This window comes from Chroicocephalus ridibundus, chromosome 11 (genome assembly GCF_963924245.1).
Source record: "Chroicocephalus ridibundus chromosome 11, bChrRid1.1, whole genome shotgun sequence".
In the NCBI taxonomy this organism is placed as follows: Eukaryota; Metazoa; Chordata; class Aves; order Charadriiformes; family Laridae; genus Chroicocephalus; species Chroicocephalus ridibundus.
In genome coordinates this window covers 20,574,492-20,590,376 of record NC_086294.1, presented here as the reverse complement: position 1 = coordinate 20,590,376, position 15,885 = coordinate 20,574,492, and the positions used below count along the sequence as shown (strand labels likewise).

General features: G+C 41.4%; 2 protein-coding genes across 6 annotated transcripts; one reads left to right on the top strand and one right to left on the bottom strand.

The window, feature by feature from the left end:
• Positions 1-215: 215 nt before the first annotated feature.
• On the bottom strand, positions 216-5,277 carry THG1L (tRNA-histidine guanylyltransferase 1 like). 5 transcript variants are annotated; one of them, XM_063349461.1, is made up of 6 exons: positions 5,085-5,277; positions 4,019-4,195; positions 3,379-3,548; positions 2,588-2,676; positions 1,869-1,976; positions 218-966 (listed from the first exon to the last, which is right to left on the bottom strand). In XM_063349461.1, exons 1-6 carry the CDS (start codon positions 5,246-5,248, stop codon positions 805-807), a joined length of 870 nt encoding a protein of 289 aa, XP_063205531.1. In that variant the 5' UTR covers positions 5,249-5,277; the 3' UTR covers positions 218-804. The 5 variants fall into 5 exon arrangements, with proteins under 5 accessions (XP_063205534.1, XP_063205533.1, XP_063205535.1 ...); XM_063349464.1 differs by lacking the exon at positions 4,019-4,195 and having other exon boundaries at positions 216-966; positions 3,379-3,544; positions 5,085-5,215; XM_063349463.1 differs by lacking the exon at positions 5,085-5,277 and having other exon boundaries at positions 216-966; positions 3,379-3,544; positions 4,019-4,157.
• A 209-nt stretch (positions 5,278-5,486) lies between these two features.
• On the top strand, positions 5,487-14,026 carry SOX30 (SRY-box transcription factor 30). The gene is made up of 5 exons (XM_063349460.1): positions 5,487-6,201; positions 7,436-7,675; positions 9,030-9,209; positions 11,184-11,661; positions 13,654-14,026. Exons 1-5 carry the CDS (start codon positions 5,487-5,489, stop codon positions 14,024-14,026), a joined length of 1,986 nt encoding a protein of 661 aa, XP_063205530.1.
• The last annotated feature ends 1,859 nt before the right edge of the window (positions 14,027-15,885 follow it).

Here is a 15,885-nt window from a genome sequence, read left to right as displayed (position 1 = left end):
CCTGTCCCTCTCACAGCAGGGGACAGATGACTTCCCAGGCCACAGATGAGAACACAACATCTACCCACATCCTAAGAGAATTCAAGTCTGTACAGTATCTTTGTTATTAACTTCAGTGTTTGGAACTTTCACCAATTACTAGTAAAAGTCCCAGGAATGAGAAAGGCCAAGTAATAAACACAACAGGGAAGAAATTATTAATTTTTTTTTTTATTTTTAAAAAGTATAAAAATCCTGTACATTTGTCAAAAGCTTTTAAAATCAGTCATAAGAAACTGCTGGGCTACTCCAATTCCTTTCTGTAAGACTCAGAGACATTAGGCAGTGGAACAGTTTGTCACTAATCTGACTAAACACACTGGCCTTGAAACACAATGCTAAATGCCAGCTGAACTATTCTGGTCCATCTCAGTTGAAACAAAAATCAAAAGAATTCTTTTTTCCTCTGCTTTTAACGGTTCAAATATGCAAGCTTTATTATAGTTCAGCAGTTCAGTAAAATACCTCATGGTTTAAATGCTCTAGAAATGCATGAAATTTCTATATACTTTGTCTACAAATAACCATGTACAAGAAAGGAGCAGTCTTAATTTATGAGTTCTTAACATTCAAAATATAGTATGATTTCAGGTTTTTCCATATCGGCATATGTCAAACAACATACCAGTGTCTTTTTTTCAGGCAACAACAGTGCTAAAACCAATGTAGTCGCCGAAGAGGGTTACAGCCACCATTTAGACTCTTCACTTGCCAACAACCCAAGCAGAGCAAAACGTAAATTACCAGTTATACTCATCAGAGGTATCAACTATCCTCAGCCAGGATCTCAGGATATTCCTCCCAGAACTGGTCCCCAATAATGTCACAGTGCAGGGGAACAACTTTAGTCCTAGTCCGGGTAACTTCCACTTCCTTTTCTTCCGTTTCCTTTGGCAGTTTTATTTTCTTAGTCATGACTTCATTAATCTGAAAATACAGTTGACACATTAGCAGACATACAAGACTTCAGAGGAAATTCACAACTGGACAAGAAATAAAGCTACAACAAAAGCAACTATCAACCCTATAGCATACTATAGAATTTGGACACTACATCTTTTGAAAGAGAGTCTATTCTCAATTCAAAGACTAACACACGAGCAGCTGAAACTGCGTGCCATCATCACATGGCTTGAAGAAGTTACCTGCAAATTCACACAACTGATTGCAAGAATTCTTGAATAAAGTATGATACTTAATTTGGAGCTATATGAAACAAATGGGAAACCTTGCAAATGACTACAATTACCAAGAAAAAAATACGTAGAAAAGGACTACGCATACTATAAGCTGAGGTACCTTACTAAACAAAAGTTCGTAATTCCTTTGCAGTGGAAATACTTGGGATCTAATCCTGGGACGGGCCTGGCACACGCCCCAGTGATTACCATATCAAACTGACACCAGTCATTAAAATGTAATTTTTCAGGAAGCAGAATACTTCCTCAATTTTCAAAGCTGGTAATACTAAGAAACCAACCGTCTGATTCATCAAACAAGGGAGATTTATCTAGAAAATACATCAGTCTTGTGAAATGCTACGTATACATTGTCATCTGTTGATACACATTTTATCTCAAGTCAAAACCTGTATCTAAGCCAGACTTCAGAGACTAGATTTATACTATGCTCATAAAGATATTTCAAAAACACCTCCAAAAAAAAGTCGTCTTACACCTCATTATATAGCAAATACGGTTAGTTTTAAAATATATTTATATATAGACGTACATATGGGATATGTGTGGTTATCTTACAGCGTAGTTTGTCTGCTATAGTGTAGCTGTTTAAAACATGAGCATGAAGCAAGTGGTAATACAGTTTTTTACCTTCTGCCAAATTAAGACAGTTCCTTTTCTATACATCAAAGGTTCATTGTTGTAGTTGATGTTGAATTCAGAAAATAAGATTTCATTCTTATCTCCAGCCAAAGTTCCCTGAGAGGAAATGAAAAGAAAAATTACTCTTACAGAAAATAAACAAACAAACTGAATCTCTAGGGTAGAAGACGGGTGAATATTGAAAATAAGATGGACATTTATACAGGTTTTTCACCTTTAAATTACAAGGTTTAATTACCTCTCCCAACAGAGGAATTATTTCCAACTGCCAAACGAGGATATTAAAACAGAGAGGGTTTTTATTACATTTTCAAGACAAATAAAGTCAACAGACTTCAAGAGAAAACAGAAATAATCTGCTTCAACCCTGCACAATGAGCCAAAATACTACAGAAAGGACTGAGAATCAATAGCAGCTGAATCCTGCTTTGTGCTTATGGATACTGGATGTTTATATAACATTTTTAAGATTTCTGAACTTGATAATCAAGAAATCAAAATCCTGCTAATATTTGACCAAAAATACATTATTTGCTAATCATATTAACATCTGTAAAATTCAAGAAGTTGTTGAATCTACACCCACAAAATTGTTATAGTAAGAACAGACAAGCCAGCTAGTGCTGCTGGGTAGGCAAGACAGAGCTTATCAAATCTTACGATTTCCTTTGTAGCAAGAAAAAAAAATAATCTCAAGGGAGTCTTACCTGGAGTCTATCCTGTGCTTGCACTGGCGTCAAACCACTTCGTTGTACAAGCATCCAAAACACTGTATTATAAAGATTATTAATATGGCCTACAGAAAAAGAAAAAAGTGTGAGAGGAAGAGTATTTACCAAATCTGAGTGACTACTCAGATAAAACATATCCAAGAAACAGCCAAGCATAATGGGGACTTAATAACATCAGTTGCTAGAGAAGATACAAGCTTTCTGAGTCATTTTTAAGGTACTGCATATCGTAAGAATGACAAGAAGACAGATTTCATCCTAAAATTCTGAAAAGGGAGAGCAGAGGGTGAAAGGTGTTTATGTGTAATGTAAATTATCTCAATTTGAGCAACAGGGACTAGGTACTAATGAAATTAAATCCAATGGTCTCTTCTATCATGGAATAAACAGCACTTTTGATTGCTACCATTTTGCTACATGGTGTGAATTTGAAGGTTCACATCTCTTCATTAAAGAAGATAACCTTGGCTAAACAAGCCCGGAACATAAAAAATAATAAATTAATTCTATTAATAATTCTAATATTTCCTGGGGTGAAGTCATTCCCAGCATGCAACAAACATAGCTGTAGCCTGAAGACGCAGCTAGTATCTCTATACCTATACAAAGCCCAAAACAATTCTAATATTGTTTATTTAAAACTACTACCCTACCTGCTGTTCTTTCACTGATACCTATACGTACAAATACACTGGCAATAAAGGCATTTCTATTCACAGAGGAAGAGAACTCAACTGCACAAATCTCTGTTTTCTAGAAACGCTTACAATCTGCTTGTCTCCAGCTGAGGTAGTCCTTTAAATTTTGGTTGCTGGGATACAACACAATTCGTCCATCAAATCCCGGTGGGTACAGAAGTTGCTGGTCCTTAAAGTAATCCTTCCAATAGAAAACGTAACTTGAGGCAAACTGGGAGACCACATGAGTCATGAACTTACTTGCAAACACAAAGCAAAAGGAAAAAAAATAAATATGTCAATATGATTATATATCTGTGATTATCTGAGGTATCAGGAGCGCTAATTCTGGCAGATAGCAGGATTTCTTAAATAATGGCCCAAGATATCAGCTATGGTATAGATTCTTCTGAAGAACAAGAAGTACTGAGAATCAAGTAAAAGAGTTTGAAAAAGCAAACATTTTGTTAAAAGAATGTTTGTTCTAACAATTCTTGTTTCTAACATTTATCAGAAATTTTTTTCAAACTCTGTACCACTGAACATATTTTCCTCAAAGATCGCATGCAAAGAGTTCACATGAAGATCCTTAGCTAATTGTAGTGCATACACCCAAGCACAGCCCTATTCCCAGCTTCTCTGCGTAGATAAAGGCAAATCTAAAGAAGAATTACAGGTTTGGAAAGAGTTGTTAAAAACAAGTTCACTTAAGTATCAAAGCAGCTGTTACCTTGCTCTTCTTTTAAACCATCTACTCTTCTTTTTGAAAACAAAACTATATTCATCACTCTGTCCATAAGCAATAGTAATATCCTCCAATTCTTGCATCACTGTCTGGGCACATTTGGTCATCAGATTAAGAGCACGGTCATCATTTGGCTTTTTGAACTCATGCTGCTCAGAAAACCTTCAAAGCAAAAATGGTTGAATAAGAATCCCTTAAAGAGCTACTCAAAATGCTGACCCATTCATTCTCTTCATATCTGTTTCTATGAATAATGATTTCAAGTATCCTGTCAATACTGACACAGAATTCCCTCCAGATACGAAAAACAATAACAAAAATCTTTTATACATTCTGGATAACCCATTCTCTTTCCCGTTAATATCTCACTCTAACCAGTCCTTCAAAATGACTGTTTTCCCTATTTTTCTTGGAATAAGAGGATGACAAATACTATTTTCTGTAAACTCCTTGTCTCCTAGGGTGTCTTTTGGTCCAACATTATCAGTAAGCCTGTTAAAACATGAGAGCTTTATCAGAAATCAAACCCCCAGGAAGAACACATCACCTACCCCTCGAGAGAACTGTGCTCTATTTATCCTGAAGAAAGGTGAATGCCACACTGACACTGACGCCCAGCACAAATATCCCTGTGCACCAGTTGCTGTCCCTGCCCCAGCACACCCAAGGCACTGGTACACCGCTTCCCTACCACCGTGCCAAGGGCATAGTTCTGAAGCTGCCCATGGCTCTTGAAGACAAACACCCGCAGTAACTCCGTGCCCTGGAGAGGTCGAGTGAAGAGTTCATGGGGATTTGGGGGGAAAGGAGGATTTGTAACCCCTGCGCCTGCGGGACTCACACAGATCGGGCAGGGAACAGCCAAATGCACGGCACCACTTGGAATCAGCACTCGGAGCCCGCACCCCCAGCGCCTTTAGGCCGAGGAAACCCCGAGATAGGCCCCGCCGTAACTCGGCCTCCATCGTCCCGCCCGCTGAGGCGTCGCCATAGCGACCACCCCGCTATAAGCGCCCCGGCCATTGACTGCCCGCCCGCCTGGCCTTTACACCTGTGGAAGTTGCGGCCGTCCAGCCGGACCACTATCCAGCAGTTGGGCAGACAGGTGTCGTCCGCCTCGAAGTCCCGCACATACTCGAACTTGCTCTTGGCCATGGAGAGGCGGCGCACGCAGCCCGCAGAGATGGCTGATGCCGCCCGCCGCCACCCCAGCATGGCCAGAACGGAAGCGGAAGCGCCGCGCATTCTCCCCCCTCCCCCGAGAATACAGCGGAGGGCCCTTCTGGGCGACCCGGCGGACCTCTCTATGGTTTGAGCGGGTCTCTATGGCGACCGCGGCGCGCGGCGCGGGCGGGCGGCGGGCTCGCTGCGTGGCCGTTGGCGGGCGGCGGCGGCCCGAGGGCGCGGCGAGCGTTGGCCCAACGGCCGCGGGCGGCAAACGGCCGGCGGCGGGATGGAGCGGGGCGCCAGGGCGGCACCGCTCCGCTCCGGGGCTCCCCGGGAGACCCCACCGGGCCTCCGCCGCCCCCCGCCGCCGCCCACCCCGCAGGGGGAGGCCGAGGTGCCCCTCAGGGTGGTGCGCGTCAAAATGGAGAAACCCGAGCCGGGGGAGGGAAACGTCCCCAGATGCCGCGGGGACAGCAGAGAGTCGGGGGGTGATTTCAGGCGCTTCCCAGCTCCATGGTGGGGGAAAGAAGAGTCCCACGTCACCATCGAGAAAGAAGGGGAGCAGGAAGGGGGTGGCAGAGAAAGCCCCAAGGAGGTGAAGGTGCCGGAGAAGAGGGGGAACGGGAAGGAGCCCTGGAGAGGAGCTGATGTCAAAGCGGAGCCGCCTGATGAGGCCTTTGAGGCCTGCAGGGTGAAGGAGGAAAAGGGTGTTGCCCCTGTGGGCTCCCTGTGTGGGCCTGCTCATGCCAGCCCAGGTGACCACAAGACGCAGCAGAATGGGGGGCTTGGGATCCTTCCTGAAGATCTGAAGATCCCAGTTGTGTTTCACCCCTTACCTCCTGGGACCCGCATACAGATCCAAGGCCCTCTGCCGTCAGAGCTGATCCATGTGACTAAAGTGCCAGTGAAACAAGTGCCGCTTAAAATGCAGTCTTTACTGGAGCCTTCAGTAAAGATTGAAACTAAAAATGTTCCCCTCACAGTACTGCCCTCCGATTCAGGTATTGCGTTAAGACAGCTTGGAAGGGTTCAGTAGGTGGCACCCAGTTGACAGGTTATCGTACAGGAGAACACAAGTGGAAGGGTCGTGTTAGAGAACCATCCCTGGAGTTTGTACAACAAACTTGTGTTGTACAACCTACTTTACTCTTACTCTTCAGCGTAAGATGTAAACATATAGGAGCACAGAGTTCTCTAGTGGTTTGTTAAAATCAATGCAGTTTTATCCACTGGCTCCCTGACTATATTAAACCCCTTATAACAGCGTTCAGAATTGCATTAAGTTGTGGTTGCAAGTTTAAGGTCATGAATCTGCTTGATTTTTAAAGCTATGAAGCATTGATACACCTCTCTGAGAAAATTTGGACATGTTAAATGAGGAATTTTTTGAAAGACCTGCATTAGAAGATTACTTTTTTTGAAAGATATCTAGGCTTTCAAAATTAATGACTAATTAAGTGAGGTCTTAAAGACTAGAAGACTCTTGCCTTTTATTGATAATGTGAAAGAGTTCATTTCTAAGCTTTTTTCAGAGAGGAAATTGCTTGTTCAGGGATCAGTTGCAAAGGGTCTGGGCCTTCATCATGTCACCAGCTCAATTTAAACGCAGTCTGTTTACAAAGAGCCAAAGCTGGGTGTCCTGTAACAGTCATTTGGTAATACAGGTTCCTCCAGCAAAATGAGTGTCCACATCTGAGAAAAGAGAGAGGAAAAAAAAACCCAACCAGAAACCCCTGAACAGCAACAACCTCAGTTGAGAAGCCAGGGACAGCACAGGGGTGGGACTAAACTGCCGTACCATCATTAGATCTAGTCCCCACATCGTTAGGGCTTTGGATACATACTTTTGGTGGTGACGACAAATTTGCAGTGATATGGTCTGTGCTATACAATGTTTAGTTTATAAATTCATAAGAAAACAATTTAGCCAAATGAAATCCAAACCAGTGTGTTAGCATTTCCACATGTTTCATATTAAAAAAAAAATATATACAACAAAAGCAAGGTAAATGATTCCTTATGCGGTGGTTCAGTGAAGGGTTGTGGAGGATACTCCCTTAGCCTTAGTTATTTTTCTAGGAACTGCACTCCAAATGTGCATCGAGTTTCATGTGTTCCAAAGCTGTAGTGATTCCTTTGACTGTCGCCAAATATCCTCTTGATATACTACTGAAAGTAACCTGTATTGCATATATTGCCTGGAAGATGATCATCTTTCCTCGTTTTGTTGCATAGGTATGCCAGATACTCCATTTAGCAAGGACAAAAATGGCCATGTAAAGCGTCCAATGAACGCATTTATGGTGTGGGCTAGGATTCATCGGCCCGCCCTAGCGAAAGCTAACCCAGCTGCCAATAATGCAGAAATCAGTGTTCAGCTTGGACTGGAGTGGAGCAAACTGACCGAAGAGCAGAAACAGCCCTATTATGATGAAGCCCAGAAAATAAAACAAAGGCACAGAGAGGAATTTCCTGGTAAACATGTATTTATTTACCTGAATGTTTTAGAAGTACAAGATTTTTTGAAAAATGGATCTCTTTCATTACAGCAAGTAATAGAGTTAGAAAAAAAATTGCAAAAATTTCAAGCACACACTCCTTCTGTCAGCTTTCTAGAGCCTGAAAGCATATTAATTTTTTAAAGCATCCAAAATGATGTTTCATCCTTCATAGCTTCTAATGTTTCTTATGATCTTAGGCCACCACAGCTACAGCAGCTCTTCTGAATGCTTTAGTAGTCAGATAGCGAGTTTATTGTGAATATGGCCTGCTGCATCATTTCACGTGCTCCAGAAAGAGCTGTCCAGGTGGCCTGTGGTGACACATGCATCCATTCCTTAAAAGCAGGAAAGGGAAATGCCACAGGAAGCACAAGCGGCATTGTATTCTGTGGGATTCTTCAATGTGTAGAGTTGGGATTCACAAATAATGGTGTGGAAGATGTTGTTTCTCAGCCTCTTGTCAAAAGGGTTAAAAATTTGTACCATTAACAAATTAATTTCTCCAAAACACTGCAGTTCAATAAAACAAAGCACAAGTACTTTGAACACGCTTTTTAAAAGCTGCTGAGATACCAGATGTTGTAATCCTTTCTCTTTCTGTTGTCATAATCCTGCTAGTTCATGATTATGGCTAATCCTGGTAGACAAGATCTGATGAATCTGTCATAAACAAGCAAAAGATAAGGGCAGCACTCTCCCTCTCTCCCTGTACCCTTCAAAGAAAAAAAAAAAGTGTTTCTTTAAAGTAGCATTGAGTTAGCCTGTGTAAGAAACAAAGCTGCACAGTGTAAAGTCGTAACATATTTATACATCTTTTAGTGTTTGGTTAATGTTGTAAGTCAAAGGCAAACGTATTCCTCCAAAATCTATACAGGTTTCCTAGCGGGTCATAAGTTCCATTGTCTCTTGTAACCTGCAGGTATATGTGAGACATAAGGGGTTAAGGAAACAATCAGGAAAGACCAACATTTTGAATACAGTCATTATTTTCTTACACACTGAAACCCCATGGTACAGTGTCATGTTCTCCTTAACATGCTTTCCTTAGCTGTGCCACATCACTCCCCACTGTTCTGTATTTCTTTGTCTCACAGTTACAATTTAGTAACATAAATATCATGGCCAAGTATGTCCATTTAATTTCCACCTCTGATAAAATGCTCCATTTTTCAGCTCACTGAAGCAAATGGAGTTTTGCCATTGACTCTAGGAGCAGGTTTTGGACTAATTTTTTTTAGATACTTCAGTATTACAGATATCATAGCTTTACATAATGAATGAGACCATCCCAAAAATTGGATGTCTGCGTCTTTTTTCATTTCTGACAGGTTGGGTTTATCAACCACGACCAGGCAAAAGGAAGCGTTTCCCACTGCCTGTCTCTGCTGTATATTCCGGCACTTCTCAGAGTATCATCACTACAAGTCCAGCTGGCATTTGTCCCTTCCAGTCACCTGCTTACTCTGTTGTCATCCCCAATGTTAAGAACAGTATTGGACATCCAGTCTGTGAGTTTTCAGTAGTGAATGATTTTAAAAACTTGGAATTTACCTATTGCAGTAAAAGTTATATATACAGTAGTGTAGATATAGTTAAAACTATTTCTCAGTCTTTCTTGACACGACTATTTCTATCAGTCCTCCTCTGCACTGCTCCTCTGCCTCCTAGTCTCTACCTACTGTTTCCTCAGCCTCTTAAACTCTTCTGTCTTCTTCATTGCCCACAGATTCCTGCTACTGTCTTTGTAGCTCCTGGTTCCCTCCTCCTACCTCTTGGTTTTTGGATCTCTGTTACTCAACATGTGCTTCCTGTTGGGCTAGAGCTGTTTCTTTTATTTATTCTGTCTCCACCTCACACATATCTTACCTCACCAGATCTAACTGCGTTAGTGCTCAGCCCAGCTCTACTAAGCCTGAAAAAGCTCATTAGCTTAGTCCATGGCACCTCCACTCTGATGTTAGTGTTCCTTGGCAGCGAGGGCGCCACTGCTCTAGAGCAAACGCTCAGCAAATGCTCAGCAACTTAAGACTGCTTACAAGAAAAAGCAGACAGAATTGTCAACGAGGTCATCAGAAAGGAAGCTAGTAGGGTGTTAGTGTGTGCTGCAATGTTAAAGCAGTCACTAAATCTGAAAAAGGAATTTTTCCTTTGCATATTTTCCGTGAACATTTAATTAGGTATCTATGTACACCTGGAATAGTTCTATATGTAGTTGTTATGAACTTGCACATGCCCACGGTTTAGGCATACATAGCTGAGCTTTTATACAAACAAAAATATAGTTACAGAAGGAATGCATTAAAAAGTTGCACCTAACCTGGAAGGATCCTCCTGTTAATAAGAAGAAGTAAAGATGGGCAGTGAAATGGGGTGTAGTATGAGAGCCCACAGTCAAGTATAATGGCTGACCTGCATGGTTTCTAGTGAGAGAGCTCTGGCTCTGGCGGTGCATGCACAGTGGATTTCAACAACAAACAGCTTAGATCCAGGCAATGGCTTTTTTCTCTTTAAGCTTACTCACAAGGGCTGCTCTCTTTCTCATGAGGCAAGAAAATAAAATGCCTGTTTATGCTGTGTGGTAATATTCAGAGATGTAAAAGAGAAAAGTCAGCTTTGTTCTGGTAAAGTTCTGAGTTAGTGATGTGAACCTTTCTCAAATCCTTCTGTAGATTTGACTGAATAAAGTATTGTTTGTTTTCATACCCTAGTATATTTTATAACGTTATGTTGTCTTCAGATGCTACTATGCTTCATTCCAGAGTTTACGATACTATTGTGGTTGAAATACAAACGGCAAAAATCTAGGTGCATTTAAGTCCTGTTGACTCAGAATTTAGACTCTTAGACTAGGTAGTGGGGTTTGAAAATCTGTTTTGAATGTGTTTTGAAATCTTTCAGTATAAAGGCAGCCCTGTTGATACGAACTGTGATTTGAAAGTGTACATTCAAGTGTATGTTCTGCAAAAGATTTCAAGGCAAAATTGACTAATGGGTATGTTCACTGGTGAAATAAATAGGAAAACATATCGGAGAGTAGGGTGTTTTAACTGTTGCTCTGCTCTTCACTGCTCCTTTGGCACCACACAGATTTGTTAAGAATTTGGCTCACTCCAACTCAGCTAGCAGACTTGGGAGGTCTTCTGAGCTTCAGGTGCTAAATACACACTCCAGCCTCATTCTGTGGCCGTATCAGGACAAGACACAGCCCTCACTAGCCTGACAGCCTCAACACCCACTAGCCAATTTGGTCGTCTTCCACCCTGGGGTTTCTGTAGAAGGAAGCTTGAATGTGTGGGCTCCAAACCCGTCCATCAGAACACACGTAGGCCAAGTGGTGTATGACTGTGAGTTGCTGGGATAAGTAATGCTGCAAAGTGTTTCGAGGGAAATGGTTCTGGCTCTGGCTGTGGTTTGCTACGCTGCTGTTTATGAAATCTCTTCCTCTGTTCATGTCTGATAAATAACTGTTCTGTTTCCTAAAGGTGAAGCTCCTTCTGCCATCCGTCTGCCGGCTTCTTCCATTCAACATGCTGGTCCAGTTACTCTTTTCCAGACTACCAGTGCAAGAACCCCATCAGTGGCTGTTCCAGCTCCAACCCTGCCCTTGCGCCCTATAATTTCACCACAGCACTTTGCTGAACCTGCTCAGGCAGAAGCTCTTGATGGGCTCAATTGCCCTCTGAAGAGACGTACACCAGTTTTCATTGAGAGCAGAAATCCAAGTAACATAACCACCACTAACAGCAGATTTTCTGTCTCTACTAGTGAGCCCCCAAAGGAGTACCCAGGGGTTTCTATTTTTCCTAGAGGTGTACCTCTTCCCCAAGCTACCCCTTTTCTTCACTCACGTCTCTATGAGTCTCCTCCCATTGGTCAGCCAGCCAGTCTGTTTGGAGTACCTCCTCGGTTTCCATTTTACCACCCTTATTTTGTACCTGGACCTCACTATTTCCCTTCAAGGTAATGAAACCCTTCATTTCACTACCAGTAAGAACAAATGCTAAGAGGCAGAGAATCTTTTGATTTACAGAAAGTAGATGGATCATTTAGAAGGAAAGGTGCTCTTGCCTTCCTATAGCTCCCGTGGGGTGGGACCTGCTGGCCTGAGGCTGCTCATAATATATGTGCAGTTATTGAAGGCTCCATAGTACTATTGCAGTAATTGGCACTCCAAAGCCCACACTAAATAGACAGATCTTCTCTCCACTTTATGCATCTAAGTGTAGTTGATTTCTACAGAAAAGCATTAGGTAGAGATAATGTAAGTGTATTTTGAAAATGATCAGGTGGAATTAAAGTAGGTGTGTGAGATGTCTCCTGGGTACTATGATTGCATCTGTCACAACTACCAATATTTCCGAAATCCAGCCTGGTGGGAAATGTCTTCAGAATTGTTATGTAAGTAGTCATTCCTAGGTTTTCCTTTGCAGTCTCTGGGCAGTCAATCAGACGTCAGCTAATCAAAGAATTTACAAGATAACAGATGTAATATCCCATGGGTATTTCCTAAGCTAAGCATGCACAGAAAGCACCAGTGCCCTCCCAGCAGCAGGTGTGCTGCTCTGGTGGTCTACTGATGCTTATTCTTTGTAAGGCATCATTTTTCTTTCATGACTGTGCAATATCAAACATAACAAATTATTATGACTATTAGACTTAAATTCTGCTCATTAATACACCGCTCATTGCTACTAATAGCAACAACCAACATGTTCCTATGGCAATAAGATTACCTGGTCATAAATTAGGGCTGATGATGACCCATCAAACTCAAAAGAACTTTATGAAACTGGTAAGTGCAATACAAGATAGTTCTATTTTTGAGGTCCTTTAAAGAAACACAGGGCACATATTCCCAAAATTGCTAAAGACGAACTTTGCTTAGCCTGTGGTCTCTGAAATTAGACAGTTTTGCGAGACCTCTGAGAGGAGTGTTCTTCTACCATAAAAGACTGTTCTGAGTTCACACATTAATGGACTTCTGAAGGCTGCCAGCTTTGCTAGTGCCAGGATCTTTCTAATAAAATGATTTATAAGTTCACATTCCTATAAACTAATTTCTTGCATACAAGAATCATAATTGCTGGGCAGCATTGACAGTGCAAAGGTATGTACGCAGCTTCATGCACTAAAAATGTAAATGTTAGATTGGAAAGATGAATAGTCTCCTTGAAACCTCACTAGAGATTGTATCAACGTCTTTGTAATGTCTGCGCTGTAGAGCTCTATTACTTCTTCACATACTTTGTTTTCTTAACAATGTAGTGAATTTCTCTAACACTGTTAATTACAATACCTGTTTCATTCTGCATCAAAATAAAAATTCAAACTTCTGACACCAGAGGAATACAGTTACATTTGACATAGTAATCTCATGCAACCTACTATGTGGTTGCTTTTTAAAAATTTATCACTGTACATTCTTTAAATAGTAACATTGACAACCACATATGGGGCACAAGGCTTCTCTGTCAGGCCTTCTGTGCAATAACAATGTAATGATGCAAGAGTTCACTCCAAGAATAAACAAGAGCGTTTTTCCCCATCTCTGTCACAAATTTTGACATACAGAAATAACACAAAATGACTTTTGATGCTTTGTTTTACTGTTCTGAGTATATCGGTTAACATACTGCAGGCGTATCAGATGCTGGTTTATCTGTGATATTATTTCATTGATAAATGCTATTGGTTTTGTGTTTGTTTTCAAAACAATATCATGCTGTATCTAGCATGAAGAGGTGCATATGCACAGATACGGAATCTGTGCATGACTCTTGTAATGGCCTCAGTGTTTAAATTAGGCATGGTTTTAAAGTATGCGTGTTTTGAATATTTCAACAGGATAAGCTGACTAACATAGAACAGTAGCGTAATTCTGTTTTCTTAGCTGACTGGAAGTCCAGACAACCTGCATTTCTGAAAACCAACTTTCAATCTCTTTCATTGCAGCACATGCCCATTCAGCCGACCTCCATTTGGCTGCGGGAATTTCTCCAGCTCAGTGTCTCAATGCCTTGGCTGTTATGAAGACAGGTACCAAAGACAGGAGGTGATGTTTTCAGCTCTGGACGGAAACTATCCTTTCAAGGAATACTCAGAAGAACATATACGTGAGGACCACCGCAGCTGTGAGAGCCTTGAAGTAGTGTCCTGTTACAGCAGCTGCAACGAGGAGCGGTATTTAAGCCCCCTACCGCAGCTGGACGTTGGAGAGTTGGAGGAGGTTTTGTCAGCCACCCCATCTACTCCCTCCAGCATCCACCTAATCAACGTAATTGACAGCGACGAGGAAGACGAAGTAAAGTTGTTGCGAGAATTGTAATTTTAAAAACAAATTATAAACCAGAAAAATATTATAGAATGGGAAATAAATATTTTCCTCAACATGGTCTTTTTGGTCAGTATGTTCGATGGAAAACCCATGTAGCTTGAGCGAGCTGTACGGGTCATTTTGAAGACTCTGATGATCTGTTTGTATTTTGAGAGATCTCATACAGACCTGGGGAGGTCAAAAGCCTCTGGAGTTTCACCTGCTTCATCAGGGCATTGTTTGGGCTCTGCCTCAGGAAAGCACTTACACGGGAATACAGCTCTAAGCATGTGACACTGTGCTTTCCCGAGGAGAGCCAGAATAGGCGCTTTGATGCTATTTGCCATAATTTTGTAGGTATTACTTTAGCAAGTGAAATAATTCTGGTTTATAACTGTAATGTAATTCTCGCTGCAGTAAAATACTATAAGGCCTGGAGAGTAAAGTCAAGAATGATTCTACGATGCTTTACATTTTTCCTTTGATGAGAGAGTTTTAAGCTTAATTTGGTTAATTTTAACTGTAGTCTGTATTTGTGGTACAACTGCTATACAACGCACTGAAAATTTACATCAGTTGCAGTAATACCTTGGTCTGCAACCACTCCCACTAATAAAAATGAGATTGTCCAGAAGGTACGGTGAGGCAGAGTAGCACCCAGGGAGAGGAAAATGGATGAGATCTCGCCCTGTGACTTACACTAGTGGGCTGTGACTTGTTCCCTCAGCATAGTTAGTACTGTAAAGAATTCTCCAGAGAATACCAAATTCTCTGAAGAATACCAAAGGCTTTCAATAGAGGGGGTATCTGTGTTGAACTCAGAGGGTAATGAAATTGAAAATTTTTTGGACAAAATTTGTAACTTATGTTACTAATTTTTTTTCCTCTCCCCTCTTTGTGGAATAGAAGGTCATTTTCTTATGGGAATCCTGTTATTTTGCTATTGTTGTATTTGAATAAACTCACCTGAACAATGTATCCCTAATGCTTCATTTTAAGCCATGGACGTTGAACTGAGTGGGGATGGGTAAATGTAACTCACAGAGTTACCGTGCAGCCAAGCTGCACGTGCCTAGAATGAGCTGAAGTCACTCTTTCAGACAATTTGGGCTACTAATACTAGCATATATATGTGTGTGTGTGTATTTATAATTATGTAAATCCAGCTACCGCAGAAATATGGGAAGAGATGAAAGCCATGGATGGAGAAGCCCATCCATGCTGCGCTGCCGGAGGATGCCAAGGAATGATTCAGAGGAAGCTACGACCATCTCAGATAGGACATCCTGTATTTGACGGGTTATCACACCCATCTGTTGGAACCTCAGCACCCTGTCAATCCTGAGGCTTAGGCCCCCTATATCCATTGACACCGCATTATTGATAAAGAGAGGTATAAATGAAATTTCCACATGCCTCAAAAGCTACTCCTAAGTCAGCAGAGAGTAGATATCCTCTGGGTTCTTTGCATTTTAAGTTTTCGGTCTTAGATGGATATTTCCATGCTTTTCTGCTTCTGTGGGCTCATAACTCCATTTTCCAAGTCCAAGATCAAAACCTCTCCTTTGAGAACTACTGCATTTTGTAGTTAAAGAACACAAAAGCATGAGTAAATCCTGTCTATCCGACACACTGCATCTGCAATGCAGATGAATCATTAAGAGGGAAGTCTTATAAATAGTAGAAAACGCCTGTTCGTTTCTAAATTATCTTCTCGTTGAAAGCTGATCTGGCCTGCACGAATGCATGTGGGCAAATGTACTAATTCCTACACAAGCATGTTTCAGGGTCTAAAACAGCTGTTTGTGGGATTATTCTCTAGTTTTACCTTCCCTCTTCTCCCATTTTCCTTTTTATGTGCTATGGAGTAG